The sequence below is a fragment of the Dipodomys merriami genome, unplaced genomic scaffold (genome assembly GCF_024711535.1).
Source record: "Dipodomys merriami isolate MVZ:Mamm:240054 unplaced genomic scaffold, mDipMer1.0.p SCAF_8, whole genome shotgun sequence".
Taxonomy (NCBI): Eukaryota; Metazoa; Chordata; class Mammalia; order Rodentia; family Heteromyidae; genus Dipodomys; species Dipodomys merriami.
The window spans coordinates 49,826,810-49,851,493 of NW_027206401.1; the positions used below are offsets into that span (position 1 = coordinate 49,826,810).

Sequence of the window (24,684 nt, forward strand, 5' to 3'; positions counted from 1 at the left end):
TGCATGGAGGACAATTCTGTGGCCCTTAATTTTCTATAATTATTATTTATTATAACAAAAATAAACATACTTCTCCTAGTGGATTAAATTTTACTGCTTATCAACTTTACCTAAGTATCCCTAATCAGAAAACTTGAAATTCAGCTCCAGAGACCAAAAAGTTTCTGAGTTCCCACATAACACTTGAACTTGTGATGGGTCACAGTTCAGAGAGGATTTGGATGGCGGTAGCTCACCCATGTAATCCTAGCTATTCAGGTGTCTGAGATCTGAGGATCATGGTTTGAAGCCAGCCCAGCCAGGCAAATCTGTAAGACATCTCCATGTAATCACCAAAATACTAGAAGTGGAGCAGTGGCTCAAGTGGTAGTGTGCCACCATCCTTCAAGCTAAGGAACAGTGCCTAGGCCTTGAGATTTAGCCCAGTACCAGCGTAAAAGAAGGAGAGAGAGAAAGAGAAAGAAAGATAAAGGAAGGAAGGAAGGAAGGAAGGAAGGAAGGAAGGAAGGAAGGAAGGAAGGATTAAAGGGCAAGAAGGAAGGAAAGTAAGAAAAGAAGAACGGAAAGAAGGAAAAAAGAATGGAAATCAAGAAAAGAAAGGAAAAAAGAGAAAGAAAAGGAGGAAAGAAAGAAAAGAAGGAAGAAAGGAAGGGAAGAAAAGAAGGAAGGAAAAAAGAAGGAAGGAAGGAAAGAAGGGAGAAAGAAGAAGCAGGTGGACCATACAGTTTATTCAGTATCTTAAAGGAAAGAGCCTTCTTGTATATGGCAGCACTTTTAGAAAACCTTGCTTCATGCCACAAAGGTACTAAAAATATCATCTAAAATTACCCCAGACTATGTATCTTTTTGAGATGTATGTGAAGCATAAATTTTGTACTTAGATTCTAATCTTCAGGATACAATTTATATACAACTCAGAAATGCAGCATACTTTTGGTTCTACTAATTTCAGGTAAGGGTTGCTCAGCCTGCACCCATCCATTGGTATACTGAGTAGTCTCTTCTACATTTCAACTGCTCAGAATTTAAGTGAGAAAATGATGTCCGAGACCAGAACTGTCACAGAGACATATTTCCAGAAGTACCAACTCTGCCCTTTACCCTTACCAGGCTGAACACATCAGAGAAACAAACCCAGAAGCTGTACCCCTTTTCCTGGATAATCTCAAGGATATATCATTGGTGCGCGTGCACGTGCGTGCGTGCGTGCGTGTGTATGTGTGTGTGTGTGTGTGTGTGTTTGTGTGTTGGGAGCTCAGTGCTCAAGGCTGGCACGCTACCACTTGAATCACAACTCCACTTCCTCTGTGCCCTCCCCCTCCTGCCCCACAGTTTTTGTGTGCCGGTCCTGGTGCTTGAACTTAGAGTCTGGGTGCTGTCCCTTGCGGGGAGCCGGGGCGAACGCCATTACAAGATGGCGCCCACTTCCTTGCAGCTTTGAGGTAAACAACTCCATATTAGGCAGTGCTTGGCGGGACTGTGGGTCCCGGGCTTTGCACATGCGTGAGCCACGTAGAGTCCCCAGCCAATCCCGTGGCACCTGGTGACGGTGAAAGGCAGACGACCAATGATAGAACGACCCATGTTCCTATTCCATATATAAGCGGCCACGTTTCTGTACATGGGGTCTCTCGCTCAAGCTCTCCTATCAACTCAAAAGCTCTCCAATAAAGTGTGATCTGAGAAGACTCCTGGTGTGGTGGTCGTTCTTCCTCGCTGGCCGAGAAGGCGTTCGCCGCAAGTGGTGCCGAAGAGGCTCAGGGACAAGACCAAAGACCCATGCTAACTCTCCAAGTGGAAGGGAGAAGATTTGAGGGACTGGTGGATACAGGGGCAGATAGAAGCATCATCCAAAGAGGAGAGTGGCCAAAGTAATGGCCAACTCAAAAATCCTCCCAGACCTTGCAAGGGCTGGGCTATGCTGATGCCCCACAGTTAAGTGCAAAAGAATTGACTTGGAGAACAGACGAAGGCCAGGTTGGAAAAATGCAGCCATTTGCGGTAGACGTCCCAGTCAATCTTTGGGGAAGAGATGTGCAGCAACAGCTGAAGCTAACTTTAACCAATGATTACTCTGAGGCCAGTCAGAATATGATGAAACAGCAAGGATTTGTTCTGGCCTTGGGGCTTGGTTGATGTCTCCAAGGACGCAAGGAGCCGATAGAGCCACTTCCTAAGCAGGACAGAAAGGGTTTGGGTTTTTTCTTAAGGGCCTCTGAAAACAAAGCTTCCACTGAAGGTGCGGTACCCATACCTTGGTTAACACAAAAGGCGGTATGGGTTCCTCAGTGGCCCCTCTCTCGAGAAAAATTGGAAGTGGCTCAAACTCTTGTCCAGGAACAGCTGCAGCTGGGGCATGTTGAACCTTCAGTGTCATCTTGGAATACCCCAATTTTTGTGATTAAAAAGGCCTCTGGAAAATGGAGATTATTACATGACCTTAGAGCAGTAAATGCCCAGATGCAAATTATGGGGCCCATTCAAAGGGGACTTCCATTACTTTCTGCGTTACCTCGAGAGTGGCCCATTTTAGCTTTAGATATTAAGGATTGTTTCTTTTCCATACCTCTTTATCAGAAGGATAGGGAGCGTTTCGCCTTCACCTTACCCTCTGTTAATCATGAAACCCCGGATGCTCGCTATCAGTGGAGGGTTCTCCCCCAAGGGATGGCCAATAGCCCCACAATTTGTCAACTGTTTGTGGGGGCTGCCCTAACCCCTGTTAGGAAAGATTTCCCAAAAGTGCGGATTATCCATTATATGGATGATATTCTGTTGGCTGCGCCCTCGATAGAGATTCTCCATAGAGTGTTTGGGCGGGTGTCAAAAACCTTAGCTGACAAAGGATTGATTATTGCCCCTGAAAAGGTTCAACAGTCTAGTTTTGTTCAATTTCTGGGGACCGTTGTTTCCCCCACTGAGATTAAGCCACAAAACCTTTCCATTCAAATTGGTCATCTTAAAACACTTAATGATTTTCAGCAATTGGCTGGAGATATTAATTGGATAAGGGGATTTCTTAATATCCCTCGGTCAGAGTTGTTACCTTTGTTTGCCATTTTGGAGGGCGACCCTGAAGTCACCTCCTCTAGATCCCTGACACCTTTAGCACTAAATTCCCTACAAAAGATTGAGGCAGCTTTGTCTAGTGCTCAACTTTTACGGGTTGATTTAAAATTACCTATTGATTTGTGTATATTAAAAACAAAAAACTACCCCACGGGGGTTCTGTGGCAAAATGGCCCCTTGTGGTGGCTTCATGGCAACTCAGTGGGAGCAAAGACAGTCCAATATTTTCCTGAATTAGTGGCTAAACAAGCACTTTTGGGCATAAAATATTGTTTAACACACTTTGCAAAGGTTCCAGATAAGTTAATTATTCCATACACCCGTGAACAAGTTGAGATTTTGGCCACTACCGTGGATACTTGGGCGGTTCTTGTTTGCTCATTTCCCAATGTAATTGATAATCATTATCCTAAACATCCTTTGCTTGCTATTATTAGTAAAAATTTAGTGTATTTCCCTGTTGTTACTTCAAAGGAACCCCTAGTTAATGCCTTGACCATCTTTACAGATGGATCAGAGTCTGGACAAGGCGCCTTTTTTGTTCAAGGACACCAACAACCAGTGGTCCTTCATTTTCGGTCAAATGTTCCGCAGGCTGTTGAATGTTTGATTGTGCTTGAAGTTTTTAAAAGATTTGATCAACCTTTTAACTTATTTTCTGATTCCTTATATGTTGTAAATGCCGTTGCTTCCCTTGAAGTTGCTGCTTCAGTTAAGCAGGCCAGCACAATTTCTAATGTTTTGTTACAGATTCAATCCCTTAAACAGAAAACACCCTTTTTATATTGGACATATTCACGCCCACTCTATGTTGCCGGGCCCTGATGGCAAGGTGTAATGCCCTGGCGGACCAGGCAACTCGGGCTGTGGCCCTGGTTGCTGCTGATCCTGTAGAATTGGCAAAGGACTTTCATAGATTGTATCATGTACCCGCAAATACCCTTAGAAAAAGATATAATTTACCCAGGCATGGGGCAAGAGATATTGTTAAAGCTTGTAAATTTTGTGTTACCTTTCTTCATCCTCCCCATGTGGGGGTAAACCCCAGGGGGTTGAGACCAAACGCCCTATGGCAAATGGATGTTACTCACCTGATAGAATTTGGTAAATTGAAATATTTACATGTGTCTGTGGACACCTTTTCTGGTGTCATTCATGCCACACCTTTGGCAGGAGAAAAGGTGTCTCATGTCAAAATACACTGCTTAGAAGCTTGGGTAGCTTGGGGAAAGCCCCTTAGACTTAAGACGGATAATGGCCCTGCTTATACTTCCCATGGTTTTTGCGCCTTTTGCGCACAAATGCAGGTTGCCCACACCACAGGATTACCCTACAATCCACAAGGACAAGGTATAGTAGAGAGAGCTAATAAAAGTTTAAAAGAAATGCTTCAAAAACAAAAAGGGGGAATTGCTGAGTCAGCGTCCCCCAGGGAAAGACTTTCTCTTGCACTTTTTACCCTTAATTTTTAAATTTTAAATGACAATAATCAGTCCGCCGCAGATCGGCATATGATGGGAAACTCCATGGATATTAAAGACGTGGTCATGTGGAAGGATGTTATCAATAATAAATGGTATGGACCGGATCCGGTTATTACGAGATCCAGGGGAGTTGTGTTTTTCTGCAGGATCAAGAAACGCCACATTGGGTCCCGAGTCGGTTGACACGACTTGTCAAAGAAGACCAAGAAAAGAAGAAAAATGACTGCGAAATCTCTGATAATGATGATACTACTGATGGTCAAGATCTGCCCCAGCCAGGAGGAACACAGATGGGGGATCCTGTCGGTGTTCCCGAGACCGATGCCAGTCAAACATGATGCCAGTCTTTTCCCATGATTATTTGTTATCTTTTAGGTAATTGGACTGGTGAATTTGATGAGATGCTGGATCAGCTGTGGATTGCCATTGTTACAGTGAACTCAACGCGAGTGGACCCCGGATTGGTGGAGGGACTCCAGTCTTGGATCTCCTCTGCTGTTTCCTGGTTTAAAGAGTGGGTGGGAGTTGGGATGTTTTTGGCCTGCTGCTTGTGAGGATGCGTAGTCTGCCTATGGTTGGCCTGTCGCCTTTAAGCCCAAACCAGAAGGGACAAGGTTGTTATCTCACAAGCATTAGCTGCCTTGGAAAGTGGATCCTCACCCCAGATTTGGCTGTCAGCCCTAAAGGGCAATTAAGCCCTGCCATCCTGCATAGCCTTAGCACCCCGAGGGATCAGGGGATCCCATTGCACCGGGACAGGTATGCAGCTTACAATACGGGACAGGGTGCTAGGCATATGCACTGCACTTGGGGAAGACCTCCATCTCCTCAAGAAGAGCAAGTCTGTTTGCATGTGGGTTGATGCTGTGCTTACCCCACCCCTGGAAAAAAGGCATCGGACCGGCGGGCCATCCTCTGGGGAGAGGTAACCTGGAACGAAGGCTTTGCATTGTCCTCTTCTATTCAGGGAACAGACCTCTACTCTTACCTGTTGCCAAAAACAAAAAGGGGGAACTGCGGGGAGCCGGGGCGAACGCCATTACAAGATGGCGCCCACTTCCTTGCAGCTTTGAGGTAAACAACTCCATATTAGGCAGTGCTTGGCGGGACTGTGGGTCCCGGGCTTTGCGCATGCGTGAGCCACGTAGAGTCCCCAGCCAATCCCGTGGCACCTGGTGACGGTGAAAGGCAGATGACCAATGATAGAACGACCCGTGTTCCTATTCCATATATAAGCGGCCACGTTTCTGTACACGGGGTCTCTCGCTCAAGCTCTCCTATCAACTCAAAAGCTCTCCAATAAAGTGTGATCTGAGAAGACTGGTGTGGTGGTCGTTCTTCCTCGCTGGCCGAGAAGGCATTTGCCGCAGTCCCTGAGCTTTTTTTTTTTTTTTTTCCCTCTCAAAGCACAGCTCCTTTAGTTTTTAGCACAGATCCATTTCCAGCTTTTTGCTGGTTAGCTGGAGATAAGAGTATCAGGGACTTTCCTGTTGAGGTTGGCTTCCAACCATGATCCTCAAATCTCTGTCTCCTAAGTAGCTAGGATTACAGTTGTGAGCTACCTGGCCTGACTTCTGTGGCCCTTCTTAACAACCTGATCTCTAAGAGGGTATCCCTCTAGCTCCAACCCTAGGGCAATTCCTCCAGAGGGATATGTTGGTCCTTCAAAGGCCCAGTCTGCCCTGAACTCTTGCTGGTCATCTCACAAAGCCACATTCTCATATTGAAGAGGCATCTGTCAAAACAGAAACCTAAGAGAAGAGGTTAGGTGCTGGTGGCTCATGCCTATAACCAATGCTACTCAGGAGGCTGAGATCTGAGGACCTCTACTCAAAACCAGCCCAGGAAGAAAAGTCTAAGAGGCTCTCCAACTAACCAACATAATACCAAACTAGAGGTGTGGCTCAAATGGCAAAATACAAGATAGGAACAAGAAAGTTGAGCAAGCCCCAAGATCAGCACAAATATAAAATGAATGAATGAATGAATGAATAAATAAATAAATAGAACAGAAATCAATATTATTCTTATTTTTCAAGTTCAATCTCCTCAATTTCATCTGAAGATTTTTTTTCCTTTTTCTTTTCCTTTTTTTTTTTTTTGTAGATTGTGGGGCTTGAACTCAGGGATTGGCCACTGTCCCAGAATCTCTCTGGGCCCAAGGCTAGCACTCTGCCACTTGAGCCACAGCACCAGTACCTGTTTTTGAGTGCTTAATTGGAAACAAGAACCTCGTGGAGATTTTCCTGCCCAGGCTGGCTTTGAACTGTGATCCTCAGAACTCAGCCTCCTGAGTAGCCAGGATTATAGGCATGAACCACTGGCACCTAGCCTCATCTGAAGATTCCTGATTTCAAGATGATGTTGTTTGATATTCTTTTTTGCAACCTTCATTATATTTGTCTCTCCCAAGCCAGAACAGAAGCAGAAGAGTTAAATCTCTGTCAAAAGTATAGTAGTGACCTTGTGTCCAGAAGACTGCCCAGTTAACACCCCTCACTCCATAAAGATCTGACTTGTACTCTATTTTTCTCTAGAGTCTCTCCTGGTCACCCTCTGCCCTGTTAGCTCTCTCTTCTAGCTTTTGTGTGACACACTGAAAGATCCTTGAGAGTTGTTGCTGGGAGATGACACCTGGCCTTACTGGATCACTATCTGGTAATATTTGTGTGGGTTCGTGCTGACATTACTGGAAGGCCGAGGTCCTCTGAGTCATGGTGCTCAGGTGTTCAGGAAGGTCACCCTCAAGGTTACCCTAACAATAAGGCACCAGCTGTTTAACAACAAACAGACAACTGTTCTAGCAGAAAGTGTTTCAGTACAAACAGGAAATGTTTTAAATCATGAGTAAAGCTTAGTGAGTCCTAATTATAAACAAAGAAGTAGAAACCAAGAGGGATATATAGCTCCAGAAACAAAGCTTTGGACTCTCATCCCAGTATTAATAGGACCAACAATCTGGAGTCCTGGGATATCTATAAAAGCACAACAAACTTGTGGTTGGGGATGGGAGGGAAAAATTGGGACAGTGTGAAGAAAGGTGTGGTGTTGTCCAAAAACAAATGTACTCATTGCCTGACTTATGAAACTGCAACCCCTTTGGTACATCACCTTTAAAATTACAATTTCAAAAACTAAAATTTTAAAGCTGGAAGTGGTGCTATGGCTCAAGTGGTAGAGCGCTCGCCTTGAGCTGAAGAGCTGAGAGACAGCCCCCAGGCCCAGCGTTCAAGCCCCACGACAGGCAAAAAATAAAAATAAAAAAAATTTAAAGTTATCGATAAGAGAATACTTTAATAAATGAAAAACAAAAAATGACAAAATTAGCAAATTTTAGTGTTCTACCTGGAGGAAGTTTATCCAGTCACCGAAATTAGTAATTTTAGTTAGTGCTGATTTTTTAAATAAATATACTCTTCTTTGAATTTTGGATTTAATATATGGAGATGGAGAGAATGATTTTGTTTTGGTTTGTTCCAGTAACTGGGGCTTAGATGTAGTGCCCGGGCACTGTGCTTAAGCTTTTTTGTTCACAACTAACACTCCATCACAGTTCCACTTCCAACTATTTTTGTGGTTAATTGGAGAAAAGGAGTCTTATTGCCTTTCCTGCTTGGGCTGGCTTCGAACTGTAATCCTCAGACCCCAACATCCTGAGTTAGCTAGGATGACAGGTGTGAGCCACCAGCACTTAGCGGAGAATAATTGTTAAGTGGTGAGCAAAAAAACCCATCAGAAATAACCTTCCCTGAATCTCACATGATCCATGTATGTGTAACTCATATCATGGAGGAAGAGCTCCCAGATGTGGGTTCCATCCCCAATTATTCTATTTCTATAGAGACTCTGGCACCGGAAGCATTTTTTAATGAAGGCATTACATTTTATGACATCTAATATTTCCACCTGTAAAACTGCTTCCAAGCTATTCTTATTCTTGGGGGAAATAATTTCCTTTTCACTGCTACCTCTTTTAATTCTAGACAAAGGGCATACTAGAAAGTGTTCCATATAAACATTTTAATATTTTAAAGTTCTTTCTCCACTTAGCTCTGTTACCTATTTAGGAAATATCTGTTATCATTGATTTCTGAATTTGAGAAATGATCTTTACTCTTCTTTTTATTTCTATTGTGTCCCATCCCACTGTAAGAGTATACATTACATTTATTTTTAAAAATGTGAACACAAAAACTACGTCTTTCTACTTTCTGGATTTTTTTCTGGTTTTGGTTTTTATTTGAAAATGCTAAAAACAGAGGGGTAATAGTTACATAAGTCAGGCAAAGAGCACTGTTCCTTTTAGACAATGTTTGGCTTTTAGCCAGGGTCACTCTATGTAGCCCAGGTTGGCCTCAAATTCACATATCCTCCAGCCTCTACCTCCCAAGTGCTAGCCACACCCTGTTACTTTCTAAATTTCTAAGATGAAAACATATGGAGTGAGGTCAAATAAGCTCATTAAAGATAGATTGCCTAAATTGTTCTTTGCCTATTGATTTTTTTTATTAGATAGCATTTGATAATACCTTGGAAAAATCATTTACACAGATGAAGCACTCTCATTGTCCCAGCTTCTTTGTAAGGATGATGAGAAGCTCTTATAGAAAGGAATATTCAATGAACTACTGTATGTGTGAGAGAGACAGGGACTTTGAATGCATATTTCCAGTTTTAGTTCTTTTAACATAGAGACTCAGCAAACCACATCTAAGTTATGAGCCAAAACAAAGGATCAGGTTACACCTATTTGGTTCACACTACCTTGGAAACCACTAGATTTCATTTCCTTGGGCTTAAAACACAAGTTCATTCTCAGGGAAATAATGGACTAAACTCATGCTTTTAAAAAATCAAATGAGTGACTGGATTTCTTCTAAATGTCCACTTCTCTTCTGAGAGGTAAGTTAAGCTTATTTTCTTGTCAGGCTTTGTCAATATAATGGGACAACTGTATTTTTATTGTAGTTGAGTAGCGATTACTTGGTTCAAAACAGTTTCAGTGAAAGTGGTAATGTGTCTTATTACAAAACTTACTGTTCTGTCAGTCAGCTTTGTGCCACAAAAGGTGCCCTTTCTGCATAAGTTGCCACAAAATAAAGTTGTCACATTTGGAATATGTGATTAAATGCAGGGCCTTTGGGGACGGTGGCCAAGGATGAGCTCCTGGTAGGAGCTCAGAGTACAGGGTGTCAATGTGATAAGCAGGACAACAGAGTTGAGGGCCACAGCCTGGGACCTTTCAGTGACCCATTGTGTGGGATGAGAGCAGCCTTAGCATTGTTCCTAATTGGACATTCTGTAAAAATGACAATGCCAGTATTTATACAGGGAATTAAAATACCCTGTTAAAATTAAAATTAAAATTAAAACAGCCCTCTTGGGCTGTGCAGATGTTCTTTCTTCTCTGTGTTTCTCAGGGTCTCCTGATGTTGACATTTTTTTCTAAATAACATGTTATTTACATGTACAAGTCCTAAAACAAGATGTAAAAATCCTTAAACCTCATAGCTCTTTTGCATCTACATTCACAAAAGAAATATCAAACATCACAAAACTAACAAAATAAAACTTAAGGAAAGTGTACTGGACAAAAGATGTTTCAGAGCCAGGTGCTGGTTGTTTATGCCTATAATCCTACTCAAGAGGCTGAGATCTGAGGATCATGGTTCAAAGCCAGCTGGGGCAGGAAAGTCCATAAGAGTCATCTTCAGTGAATCACAAAAAAAGCTGGAAGTAGTGCTATGGCTCAAATGGTAGAGAGCTAGCCTTAAGAAAATGGAGCCCAGATGGGGCTGGGAAGGTGGCTCAGTGGTGGAGTGCTTGCCTTGCATGCCTAAGGCCCTGGGTTCGATTACTTAGCACCACATAAGCAAAAAGAAAAAAGCCGGAAGTGGTGCTGTGGCTCAAGTGGTAGAGCGCTAGCCTTAAGCTGAAGAGCTGAGGAACAGTGCCCAGGCCCAGAGTTCAGGCCCCACGACCAGACCCAAAAACAAGAAAAGAAAAGAAAAGAAAAGAAAAGAAAAGAAAAGAAAAGAAAAGAAAAGAAAAGAGAAGAGAAGAGAAGAGAAGAGAAGAGAAGAGAAGAAAAGAAAAGAAAGAAAGAAAGAAAATGGAGCCCGGGAACAGTGCCTAGGCTGAGGTCAAGCCCCAGAACTGGCTTTGATTGTCATGCTATAGTGAACCTTGGCATGCAAGTATGTTTGAGTCTCTATTCAGTTCTTTGGGGGCATATTCCTATGAGTTAAATTGTTCGTCCATGTTTTGGTGATTTTATGTTTACCTTTTTGAGAAAATTTCAGACTTTTCCACAGGGGCTGTCTTATTTCATATTTCCATCAGCAGTGAGCAAAGGCTCCAGTTCTCCACATCTTCACCAACACCTGAGGTTTTAAAATTATAGTCAAATTAGTATGAAGTGGTATATTATTGAACTTTTGTATTCCTCTAAGGACTACTCATGTTTCATGTGCTTATTGGCCATTTGTACATCTTCCTTAGAGAAATATATATTTAAATCCTTTGCCTAGTAGTGTTCTTGTTGAGTTATAATACTCTACACACACACACACACACAGAGAGAGAGAGAGAGAGAGAGAGAGAGAGAGAAAGAGAGAGAGAGAGAGAGAGAGAAAGAGAGAGAGAATAGCATACACAAAACATAACCCATTTCCTATATATCCTTACAGATCAATAGGAATCCCACAGATCCTGATCTAAAAAACGGTTCAGGGATTTTACAAGGAATCTTCAAAAGTGAAGATACCTTGTCCAGGCAAGTTCTAGCTTCTTAGGAAACAGAGTCTGGAAGGATTACAACCTGAGGCCAGTCTACAGATAACATCAAGTTTCTCTTGTGATGTAGCATGCATCAGAATTTTATGTTTTTATAGCTGGATGATATTCTCTTATGTGTTATCATCACATTTTATCAACTCATCTGTTAATAGAGACACCAGTTCCCACATGTTGGCTCTTTATATTCTGAATATAAAGCCATATCAGATATAAAATTTATACATATTAACAAATATTCTATACATAGTCTTTTCACTTTCTTGTTAAGTCGTTTAATGTATGGCACTTTTAAATCTTTGTAAGTTTCAATTTATTTTTCTTTTGTGGTCTATTACCAAATCCAGGGTCATGAAGATTTGGCCCTATGTCTTCTTCTAATAGTTTAATAAATTTACCTCATATTTAGGTTGTAGGTTCATTATAAATTAATTTTTGTAAATGCTGAAGTCCAACTAAATTCTTTTGTGTGGGGAAAATTAATCATCCCATTAACTTCTCTCTCCTCTTTTTTTGTAACTTTTCTGTTATTGGTACTAAGAATATTGAATATTTTACTGTCTAAAATGCTTGATTACCTGAATTGCCCAGACTAAATTTCTGTGAAGTAAACTGCTACTTCAGAAGAGAGAGGACGGAGTTATGGAAAACTGAGACATTAGAACAGGTAAGTGGATGTGGGTGCTGACGGCTTACTCCTGTAGTCCTAGCTCCTCAGAAGGCTGAGATTTGAAGATCATGGTTCAAAGTTTGCCCAGGCAAGAAAGTCCTGTGGGACTCTCAGCTCCAACTAATCACCAAAAAAGCTGGAAGTGGAGTGTAGTTCAAGTGGTAGAACTCTAGTCTTGAGGAAGAGCTCAGGGACAATACCTAGGCCCTGAATTCAAGCCCCAGAACTGGCTAAATAAATAAATAAATTAGTTAGAAAAATAGTTAATGGAACCTAGCAAATAGCTTAGGGGCAGAACACTTGCCTATTATGTGTAAGGCCCTGTTTTTTCCCCCAGTACTATAAAAAAAAAAAGTAAAAATTGAAAACTCAAAAAACTAATCATTGAAATTTTAAGAAAAAGGATACATGAAGAATCTGGAATTATTAATAGATTAAAAAATTAAGCTGGATGTTAATGGCTCATACCTGTAATCCTGGCTGCTCGGGAGGCTGAGATTTGAGGATCTCGATTTGGAACCAGCCTGGGCAGGAAAGTCCATGAGACTCTTATTTCCAATTAAGCACCAAAAAGGAAAAAGCTGAAAGTGGTACTATGGGCTCAAGTGGTAGAACCCTAGCCTTGAACACAAAAGCTCAGGGACAGTATCAAGACCCAGAGTTCCCCAAAATGCTTGAGATTATATGGCAATTCTTGATTATTGTTCACCGTCTATGAAACAGAAAAATATTTTTTTTGCATTCAATGCACTTTTTGCAGTAATGGGAATTGAACCCATGGCTTTCATACATGCTAAGAAAACATACTACATTCAGTATATTTAAGTGTAATGAATTTACTAGTGATCTAAATACAGTACATTTAATGTGTATTGCATTATGTACAATTAATATTACATTTATGAAATGGTAAGACTTTGACATGAAGAACACATTTTAGTGGCAAAGAAAAGTAATAGTCATAGTGCATACTGAGCATTGATCTGTGTTGTACTTGTTTTGAGGGCGCATGAAAGCATTACCACCCCTATAAGTCTCTCAGAGTCACTAACGAGATTCGACTTAAACCAGAAAGTTCAACACTGTGGCCAAGCTATTACACATATGCTAAGTCACTCAATTAAAAGTGAAGTAGCATTAAAATAACTATTCACAATGAGAAAGTCATTACTTTTCCATCAGCAAAGGATCTGCTATAGGATGAGCACTTATCAAAGTAAAAGTGATTCTGCAATTTGATTGCTCCAGTCCTCTGATTCTACTCAATGGTCAATTGCTTTCTTACTGGTTTTCTTTCAGCAATGCAGTCTGGATTGACTCATCTTCATTTCTCTCTGAAACGATTCTCAAATGTTTTGTGACATTACATAAATATCCTCTTGAGTAATATGGATAAACGCCTAATGACATGCCATAAACATAAAAGCTTTTGCTTTCCTTTTTTGTCTTTGGAGCTTTGTTTTTCAATAATTCATGAAGACATTAACCTTTCAGATAGATTGAAACATACTTTTTACTTAATACAATTTTGTTTTGTTCTGAAAACCAAGGACATTGAAGTATTCATTCTCTGCTGAATACAGCATTGTATACATGTATCTGTGTTCATTCCAAAAATACCTCTTAACCTTAATTTGTCTTTTCAGGGTTCTAATGTGTGGGCTTACTCAATACTGTTCCTTCTGTAAAAGAGAATGTAATAGATTCTAGTAGGTGTGCTGTTATAACAATATTCTAATTTTATTTCCCCCGTGGCTCTCTTCACAACACTATTTCTGTGATATTTTGTTGGCTGATTCTGTGGACAAAACAAAAAGTGACTTTCATAATAGAAAACAGGACTTGAAAAGGTCAAATTTTTCCCCTGAGAAATCAGAGAATTAGTGGCAGGCCTGGAGTGCTGTCCCCCTGAATCTACTTTGTGACTTTGGAAAAGTGGCTTCATTTCCCAGACTCCGCTTCCTTATTTCAGAGAATAAAACCAGAGCCACCATAAAACCAACAGGCAAAAACAATCCAAAACAATCTACCTTTCCGGGTGGCCGTGAGAGACCAATTCAAATACTGAACGAAACTAAACACATACTGGACCTGGTAAGTAAAAATCAAGACTCATCCCACAGAGTTCAATCATAAGACAAGATGGGAGCAGACAAGTGCCAGAAAGCAATTGTCACTAAAATTAAGCAGAAGTTGTCCCCAATTTCCTACTAACTTTTCACTGAAAAGAGCAAGAGATAGAGACAAGTATAAGAGAACCAAGTAGCAGTGAGGTGCTGGTGGCTCACACCTGTAATCCTAGCTACTCAGGAGGCTGAGTTCTGAGAATCATGGTTGGAAGCCAGCCCAAGCAGGAAAGTCTTATCTTCAATTAACCACCAAAAAGCCAAAAGTGTAGCTGTGGGTCAGGTGGTAGGCAGCTTTGTACAAAAAGCCCAGGACAGACCAGACCCTGAGTTCAAGACCATGTGTACATGTGTGTGTGCATGCACAAATACACACACACACAGAACCAAGTATCACTGAGCATCCACTAAGAAGGGAGAAGAGAAGATGGTAGTGGAAATAGGAGATGTATGGGTGAGCGATTTCAGAAGCACCTTGGAATTTAAGAGATGTTTAGATGGAATAGGAAGAACTTGATGGGTGGGCAATTAATAAAAGACTCATGGGAGAGGATCCAAGATGAGTATGAGATTTCTAAATTGGGTGTTTGGCTGTTGGTCCTACAGTTCAACAAGAGTCAAAGGGCAGGAAAAGTAATAAATTCCATGTGGCCAGATCAAAGTTGGGGTTTCTGTGGGACATTTAGATCAAGGGGTAGTGGGGAGCAGAGATCTGGGATTGAGCTAAAGATTTGGCAGTCAGGAACCTGCCACTAATAGCTGGCTTCACAGAGATTTTAGAGAGAGGAGAGAGAGAGAGAGAGAGAGAGAGAGAGAGAGAGAGAGAGAGAGAGAGAGAGAGAGAGAGAGAGGTAAGTGAGGGTTCGGTAGGGAATGACTAATCAAAGTGGGCATGGGATCAATACATCAGTGGAGCAGTTATATCAACTCCTTTTGTAGTTTTTTTTTCCGATTATTTTTTGCTGGTTTTGGGGCCTGAACTCTGGGCCTGGGAGCTGTCCCTCAGCTCTTCAGCTCAAGGCTAGCGCTCTACCACTTGACTCACAGTGCCACTTCCGGCTTTTTCTGCACATGTGGTGCTGAGAAATCGAACCCAGGGCCTCATGTATGCAAGGCAAGCACTCTACCACTGAGCCACCTTCCCAGCCCTTTTCTGATTCTTTAAAACAGTAGATTGGTCAATGGAATAGAAATAAATGAAACTGGTGACATTTTTCTCTTTTGCAGGTTCTTGAGTTTTTGTGAGCCTGAGTCATGAGTTGGATGTTCCTCAGAGACCTCCTAAGTGGAGTAAATAAATACTCAACTGGGATTGGGCGCATTTGGCTGGCTGTTGTGTTCATCTTTCGTTTGCTGGTCTACATCGTGGCAGCAGAGCATGTGTGGAAGGATGAAGACAAGGAGTTTGAGTGCAACACTCGACAACCTGGTTGTGAAAATGTGTGTTTTGACTACTTCTTCCCCATCTCCCAGGTCAGACTTTGGGCCTTACAGCTGATTATGGTGTCCACACCTTCTCTCCTGGTGGTCCTACATGTAGCCTATCGTGAGAGTAGAGAGAAAAGACTCAGAAGGAAACTCTATGTTAGCCCAGGCACCATGGATGGAGGTCTATGGTACACATACCTGATCAGCCTCATTGTGAAAACTGGATTTGAAATTGGCTTCCTTGTTTTATTTTGTAAGTTATATGGTGGTTTTAGTGTTTCCCACATTATGAAGTGTGATTTGAAGCCCTGTCCCAACACTGTGGACTGCTTCATCTCCAAACCCACTGAGAAAACAATCTTCATCTTCTTCTTAGTCATTGCCTCGTGCTTGTGCATTGTGTTAAATTTCGCTGAGTTGTGTTTTTTGGTTCTCAAGTACTTTTTCAAGTGCAGTCTCCAAAAGCATTCTAAAAGGCTCAAGTGCTCAGAATATCAGAGCCATCATCTCAGATCTGTTGAATGTGGTGTCATGGGGGCCCCTCCCCAACTTTATAACCATCATTTAGACTTGGCTATAGGTATACCCCAGCAACCTGAAGCAAAGTTACTTTTTGACACACAAGAGAATTAAACAAAGAAATCTTGCATCCTTTCTAAGTGAGATTTTAACTGGCTTGGAAAACTTGGGGTGTGTTAATATTATTTTGGAGAAATTTAAAATTAAAAAAATCTCTCATTAGTGAATGCTACAGAGGACTCCTTGTTTTATTGTAGGGTTCTTTTTGGACAAACAAGTTGTGTTTTTACTAGATAGTTACAAATTAATCTAAAGAAATGGAACTAACAGCCAGATGCTGGTAGCTCATACCTGTATAGCTCATACCTAGCCATTTAGGAGGCGGAGATCTGATAATCTAGGTTCAAAGCCAACCCAGGCACAAAAAGTTCATGAGTCTCTTATCTCCAATGAATCAGCAAAAAACCCAGAAGTAGAGGTATGGATCAAATATAGAGCACCAGCCTTGAGTGAAAAATCCAATTAAGAGTACAAGAAGAAGAAGAATGAGGAGGGGGAGGGGAGAGGAGGGAAAGGAGGGGGGGAGAAGGAGTGAGAAGAGGAGAAGGAGGAAGAAGAAGAGGAGGAAAAAGAAAAAGGGGAAAAGAAGGGGAAAGGGAAAGGGAGAGAAAGAAGAAAATAGGAAAAGAAAGAAAGGCAATGCATGAGTTCTTTCAAGAGTTTGGATAGGTCAGAATAGAAAACCTATAGATTTTCTGAAGGGTTTTTTATAACGATCTGATTATAATTCATCTATAATGAAGTAGCTATTATAAAAAGTGACCCTTCCTCCATGGAAGCCCTAGCAGTTTCCACAAAGTGGCATTCAAGGTTTCAACTCCCTTAGGATTCCTCAGACTTTGTAGAGAAAGTGGGCAAGATATGCATGTTCAATGAGAAAGTTCAGAACTCTGAATATTAGGGTCCTTGGCTTTAAGTGAACTATAGAAAGGGAAGAACATTCTATATATTTTTTTTACCAGTCTTCCCTTTAAATACAAATACTTCCTTTTAAATACAAATTCCCTTTAAACACAAAAAATATCTTACTTAAGCTTGAGGACAGCAGACAACACAAAGAGTAACTCAAGAAACATTAGGAAGTGGAGCACCCAATCACAGGTGCATACTAACCAGAAACAGGAGAGACCACAGAGAAACATGCCCATTCAAGAATCACTTCACATACCTCTTTGACCATAAGAACATTGAAATATTGTATAAATTACCATAGATAAAAGTTCACAATATCCTATAAAGATGACATGATTTGCTTAAAATTTAATAACACATTTCTCTGTAGAACAGGTAACAAAATATATTCTATTTACTCACATGTTTTGAAAACTAAATTTTCTTGTATTTTTTAAAAATCACAGATATATTGTCTTTGGATTTGTGTGTGTGTGAGTCGTGGGTCTTGAACTCTGGGCCTGGGCGCTGTCCCCCCACTCTTCAGCTCAAGGCTAGCACTCTACCATTTGAGCCACAGTGCCATTTCTGTTTTTCTGAGTGGTTTTACTGGAGATAAGAGTCTCACAGACTTTCCTGCCTGGACTGGCTTTCAACTGTGATTCTCAGATCTCAGCCTTCTGAGTAGCTAGGATTACAAGCATGAGCCACCGACACCCGTCTGTCTTTGGATTTAATACTCAATATATGTTTGTTTTTTTCAGAATAAAAATGGTTTGTGATGAAAGTTGGTTTCACTGATTATGATTATTTCGTAAAATAAAACACTCGTTCTGACAATTTTAGAACAAGATTTGCAAGACTGGTAAGATAGCTCAAGAATTGTTCCCCTTTGAGAATTTCTTAACCAAAAATTCAGTGTACAGCATAATTTTAACTAAAATCAATTATTCGTGTCTTCCATGCCTGACCTCTTTAGAATAAAATGTCACATTACAATTCATACACAGCGAAGGTTATTTGGGTCATTCTGTAGTCTACAGGCCAAGTTACAAACAGTGCTCATAATCTGTTTTAAACACTGGGTACTGAACAGAGAGAAAGAAGTGATCTTTGTGATTTCTCCTTTCTTCAGTTTATCCTATGGTTTTGCTACTGGAATCAAAGAGATTACCAGGTCTTTTGCCATTGGGTTTTAGGTTTTTCACACATAAGTGGTTAAGGAAGTTTAAGGTTTCTGATGTGAAAGCCAGAAAAGACAATTTAAGGTACAAAGTTAGAATAGAGACAAACGGTTGTTTCATTGTTAAAATGAGTTTGCTACCAAAAATGTTTTTCTGAAATTCAGCCTCTTCCTGTCCATTATGATAAGTTCTGCCTAATCTATCAGATATAATTATTAGGACGTATATATACCTTGCTATTCTTCTTTGTAGAGTGAAAAAACTAAAAGATATGTAAGGAAGGATAATAGAACTGAAGCTATATTTAAATAGGAAAAAATATTTTTACCCTGCTTGTTGGTACAACTTTTAACTCACAGAATGAGCTTCTTATAAGAATATTCTAAAGAGTTTTAGAGTTGTTCAAGTTCCCAAACATTTCATTAAGATAAATTGTCAAGGCTTAAGCATGGTGCAGAGCACCTGTCTGTCAAGTGCAAGGTCCTGAGTTCAAACCACAGTACCATCACAAATACACAGTAATAAAAAAAAAGTTAGGTTGTGCTATCTGCCTTGCTTTTCTCATGAATAACATAGCAGATATTGAGCGCTTGGGAGCATGACCCTGTGTGCACATTCTGAGATATAATAATCTCGGAATAAGAAAATGTCCACTTCTGTTAAGAGAAGTGTAGAAGGGGTGGTATCGTGACTGGTCAGCACTTGCCCCATGAACTTTCTGGATAGAGACCTTACTGGGTGGGGGTCATAGAGTTTTTGACTAACTGAAATTTGGTGGGAAACTTTTTTGAGCTGCTTGTATAAAATGAATGACCATAGCTGCTAGTAGCTATGGTTCTCATGCAGAAAGGCACACTGTGAAGATATGTGGAGAAGAGGAAAATTCCAAGTCTTGATATTTGAATCCTTCAATCTTGTTGGTCCTGAGTCTGGCTCCATCTCTACCCTTTGTATGAAATTCTATCTATCTATCTATCTATCTATCTATCTATCTATCTATCTATCTATCTATCTATCTATCTATCTATCTATCTACCTACCTACCTACCTACCTACCTACCATCTATTTATCTATTGATCTATCATCTTCTATTTGCTTAATCTGGTGCAAGCTAGATGTCTAGGTCTTGCATGAGACAGCCCATTAAAATTACCGTCCAGGGGTTGAGAATGTGGCTTAGTGCTAGAGTATTTGCCTAGCATACATGAAGCCCTGGGTTTGATTCCTCAGTATCACATAAACAGAAAAAGCCAGAAGTGGCACTGTGGCTCAAGTGATAGAGTGCTAGTCTTGAGCAAAAGAAGCTCAGTTATAGTGCTCAGGCCCTGAGTTCAAGCCCCAGGACTGACAAAAACAAAAAGATAAAAAAAAAAACCCTAAACAAAACAAAACCACCTACCTTCCACATACATTTTCCCTGTTTAATAGTTTGTTTTTCTAGTATCTTCCCTTTCTAACCCCCCTGCCATTTTCTGCATGTTTACACATTTGTGCTACTAGGAACTAGTTCTAGAGGGAACTCAATATTGATTACAAGTAAGATAGAGATACCAAACTCTTCTTTATGGATTTTTTCATCATTTCTCATGTTAGTTTTGTCCTTAAAATTATAATGACTTGTTTAAAAGCCCATAGTTCACATACCATCACATGTATGTGACATACCGCTTAATCACAGACAACACCTTACTCCTACTGTGCATGTAATGTTTTTGTATATTCTATGAGTATATAGACCACAGAAGAGGGGAACATTTCATGGCTTAAAAAAATCAAATGGACAAGAAGTGGTGAAGCACACAAGAGAAAGCATGTCAGCTTTCAACTGGATTTTTCAGACCAGGGCCTGAGATAAGTGCTCTACAAATTCTTCTCAAAAAATAAAGACATGGGGCCTTTTCTCCCAAAAGCAAATCTTCTTTCAGCTGTAAAAGATCCTGGGTATTGAGGAAAATTCTATTTCCCACACACCGTTTTTATTCCCACTGTGTCCAACAACTTTCCTATTTTGAGATTATCTTTTTAAAATTTTTACTAATTTACCTTATTGCTATTTAGAGGAGATTTACAGAGAAATTACAATTATGCAAGTGAGGTAACAAGTACATTTCCTTACATACAGCATCTTCTGTTTCCTTATTCTCTCCCAGTCCCTCCCTCTTGTTCCCTTGTATAGTTTGTGAGATTGTCTTTCAAAGTACTCTAATGTATCACATATGGTTTGAAATCAAAGTGACATGAGTTCTGGATATTACTTAACTCAACTTTTCATCTAAAAGGAAGTATCAGATCCTTTCCCAGCTATAGAGATTTGATTCTCAATTACATATTATTACTACAGAGGAAAATATTGTTCAGATAAAAATAGTGCAAGTAATTTCTATTATTTTTATATTAAAATTGTTTCAGATATTAAGTACTCTTTCTGGAATGGAGGACAGATTGCTGTCAGTGTAGAATTAGGGATGAATCTCCCTACTTACAAATACTCACTGTAGGCTGAAGAAGTGGACTCCAGGTTCCTACTCTCTAGGAAAAGTTCCTCCTTTGTTGCAGATTGGGGCCACAGGAGAGAAATATTAAGCAATGCATAGGCTACATTCTTGCTCTAAAATATTTTTAACTGGACAGGGGCCAGTGTTTCAAGCCTGTAATAATATCTACTGAAGAGGCTGAGATGTGGATGATCAGTCTTCCTTGACAGAAAAGTCTCTGAGATTCCATCTCCATAATAATCTGCTCAAAGCAGGAATGGGCCCAAGTGGTAGAATACCAGCTGAGCAAGTAAGCCATGCAAGTATGAGGCTTTGAGTTAAAACTCCAGCACTACACCTCCATGTTTATTGCAGCACTGTTCACAATAGCCAGAATACGGAAACAACCCAGATGTCCAACACAGATGAATGGATTGAAAATTGTGGTATCTATACACAATGGAATATTATGCAGCCATTAGAAAGGACAAAATTATGGCATTTTTAGGGAAATGGATGGAGCTAGAAAAAATCATGTTGAGCGAGGTAAGCCAAGAGCAGAGACAAACGGCACACAGTCTCCCTGATAAGTGGATGCTAAATCCAAAATGTAAAGTGATATAACAAAATTAACAAGACTTAAGAAACCAAAGACTTCCACTCATCTGGTTGAATCACTACTAAATAACCCCATGCTGCTGATCACATATATGGTATATATGTGCACACCAGAGGGAAACCAGGAGAATAACACAGAACTAGAGGGAATTGGGGGAAATCATATACCAGAGGGACCCATCAGCTGCACTGGACACTGACCAAAATGTACTAAGCAAGTCAATAGCAGCAATGGGAGGGAGGGAATGAGTGGGAAAAAGGGAACAGCTGACGCTATGCAAAACAAATGTACATATCACCCAATGTGGAAGAAATAACTGTATTGCAAAGCTCACAGAACTCATAAATGTTATAGACCATGATAGACAATTTGCTCCATGAAAGTTAGAAGGTGTTTGTGACTTTAACTAAACATCACTATCCCACAATACTGTGAAATTTGGGGAATTATGTAACCACTTAATCACAATAAAAAAATTGAAAAAAAACTCCAGCACTATAACAACAACCCTCCATATACTTTGTACTTTGAGCTTTATCAATACTACAAAAAATAAGGACATTTGGCTTTGATAAATATACCAACTGATTAGTTTAACAAGTAAACTCATCTTCCTAGAATAGATTGCTCCAAATCCTATCAATTTAATATATATAGTAAGGTTATTGGTACTTGACAGTACATTTGCAGAAAAATACATCATCCAAGATCTTGCCTTCCTCATCTCTCATCTATCTATTATCTCCATCTAAGAGTCATGATTTTGTTGAGGATGACAATTTATCTAGCTTAAATAAAAGAAGATTTTCAAACATTCTTTGTGTGCAGATGGCTATCTTCTTACCAAAGGGAGAGACTTGGGGGGTGGGGCTGGAGAAAAGTTTGCACTGGGGAAAAGTGGCCTACCTACTTGTGTCTTGTTACCCCCCTCATCCTTACATGCCTAGAACATCATAACTAATAGAGTAATGGACTTCTGTAGTGAATACTTTTCAGGAGATGACTTTGAGGATGGAAGACCTTGTGTAGGAGCAGAAAGATGGGCTCTTGGGACACTGCTGCCATTACTGAATTGCCTACTAACAGGAACTGCCTCTCTTATCTGCTCTGTGCTGGCCAAAAGCTAATTCGTACCTAGGATAAATCATTGTTTGCTAATCTGTTTTTATTAGGGCCTAAACAATTCTTAAAAACATTCACATTAGGGGCTGGAAAGGTGGCTCAGTGGTAAAGTGCTTGCCTTGCATGCATGAGGCCCTGGGTTTGGGTTCGATTCCTCAGCACCACATAGCAGAAAAAGCTGGAAGTGGCCCTGTGGCTCAATGGTAGAGCACTAGCCTTGAGCTGAAGAGCTGAGGGACAGTGCCCAGGCCCAGAGTTCAGGCCCCACAACTGGCAAAAAAATACATTCACATTAGTGGCTAGCATAGAGACATAGAAGGCACACTAATTTCTACTGGACACAAAAAAATGGCTAGTGTGTGGAATGGCAAAACTGAAAAGTGTTAATCATTTCAGTAGGGTAGAATTTTATTCAGAATAGGTGATGTGATATGGACAAGTCATTGCATAAATCTTCTGAGAACAGCACTGATTTTATTTTGCAGCAAAGGTCCTTGGAATTCTAACTGTATACTACCTTAAGATGAGCAAGGTATGAGACTATAAAAATTGTTAATTTAAACCTCTATTAGCAGAATATAGGAAATGACCCTTCCAGTCCTCAAAGGGGAAACAGTTCATTTTGTATTCCAACTTTGCACTGGCTGAGGACCAGGACCAATGGCAGCAAACCAAAGAGAAAAAGGCCTAATATAGGAAAATGCTATTAGTTTGAGCTTCCTCGATGAAATGATCATTTTATAAAACAGTAAGAACTCAAGACACTGGAAGAGATGTTAAAGAATGCTTCTGAATTATATGGAGGTGCAACTGGATTTTCTCCAAATTTTCTTTAGCTATGATTCTAGTTTTTAGAATGTGATTGGGCAAATGGCAAAATGAGACTTTGTATTGGCTCTCTCCCTACATAAACTGAGTACACAGAAATAACAAATTTTCATGGACAACAAGCTATTTCTTTATAATAAACTATTTAGGCAGATTGCATAAAATAGAAAATTCATTTTCTTTACAATTTTGGCATTATAATGACATGCAAAAAGTACTTACTAAATACGTTGTATAATTTCATTCTTCTTTCCTGCACCTTGAAAAAAGTTCTCTTGCAAGCCTTGGATCAAATATTTCTGTCAGAGAACAAAATGTAATGTAAAATGGGGATACAAAATAGTACCTGGCAGGGCTATTGCACCAATGAGATGACCCATGAAGGCCACTGGCATATGGTAGCTATTCAAAAACTGTGCCAGGTGCTGCAACGAACCACACATGGCTTTATCACTTATATTTGCTTACATATATCCTTTTCTTTTTATTGTAGTACTGGGGCTTGAACTCAGGGCCTGCCACTTGCTAGGCAAATGCTTTACCATTTGAGCTATGCCCCCAGTTCTCTGAATTGCCAGCATCTCAAATGCAAGAGATAATGATGCTCTCCATCATTTTTACTTTCAAGGTTTAATCCACAGCAGCTTGGTATCAATGAACATATTTTTAAAGCTTACAGTGTAACTATGCTATAAAAAGTTAAATTAGTATATTAACAATCTGAATTAAACTCCTGCAGCACAAAACAATCAAGTGATTTGCCTGATGTTTCATGAAGTGACACAGCAGGTATCCAGTTTAAAAAAATCCAAATCTGGTGTTGGAGAAATTTATTGGAATTGTTTCAAAGAGCTTTGCAATATTGGCACCTCCATGTGACACTCAGCTCCCAATTGTATTATCACTTCTTTATCTTATTAGAAAGCTAAACACATACAATCAATATTGTCTCCAGTCTGTTCCCATATTCATTCTAAAGTAATGGCAATTGTCCTAATTTTTAAAAACTGTGCTTGTGTAGCTGTTTAACTTACAATAATTATCCCAAATTGTATATACATTTCTAATGTTAGTCTGCCATCTTGTGGCCTTACACTCCTGTGCAACTTACTACCCAGCCACTGTAAGGGGTCAGGCTTGTTACATATGCATGTAAGTTAAGTACAACTTCTTTCAGAGAGTAACTTCATTCCAGCAAAAGCTAGACAATTGTAATGCAGGAAGACATGCTGGGAGCTACAAGGAAAGCAGATCACCTAATTACAAAAAATATGCTGTGACAGGTACTAAAAACACCAGAATATTTACTGAATAAATATGAATACACATCTACTAAAAATGACTGTACAGATAGGCTTGCTGGACCATGGCAGCAGGAGGACCCTGTATTCAAAGCCAGCCTGAGATACATTGC

The 24,684-nt window shown here is 40.2% G+C and overlaps 1 protein-coding gene across 5 annotated transcripts; it reads left to right on the forward strand.

Moving 5' to 3' along the window:
• The first annotated feature begins 9,353 nt into the window (after positions 1 to 9,353).
• On the forward strand, positions 9,354 to 16,667 carry Gjb7 (gap junction protein beta 7). Of its 5 annotated transcripts, none has more exons than XM_070010399.1 (4): positions 9,354 to 9,455; positions 11,890 to 12,015; positions 13,991 to 14,112; positions 15,372 to 16,667. In XM_070010399.1, the coding sequence occupies exon 4, from the start codon at positions 15,399 to 15,401 to the stop codon at positions 16,203 to 16,205; it is 807 nt and encodes a 268-aa protein (XP_069866500.1). In that variant the 5' UTR covers positions 9,354 to 9,455; positions 11,890 to 12,015; positions 13,991 to 14,112; positions 15,372 to 15,398; the 3' UTR covers positions 16,206 to 16,667. The 5 variants fall into 5 exon arrangements, with proteins under 5 accessions (XP_069866500.1, XP_069866498.1, XP_069866499.1 ...); XM_070010397.1 differs by having other exon boundaries at positions 11,940 to 12,015; XM_070010398.1 differs by lacking the exon at positions 13,991 to 14,112 and having other exon boundaries at positions 11,940 to 12,015.
• Positions 16,668 to 24,684: the final 8,017 nt, after the last annotated feature.

Coding starts and splice junctions, on each gene's coding strand:
- Gjb7 (XM_070010399.1), top strand. CDS start 15,399: ATGAGTTGGATGTTCCTCAGAGACCTCCTAAGTGGAGTAAATAAATAC.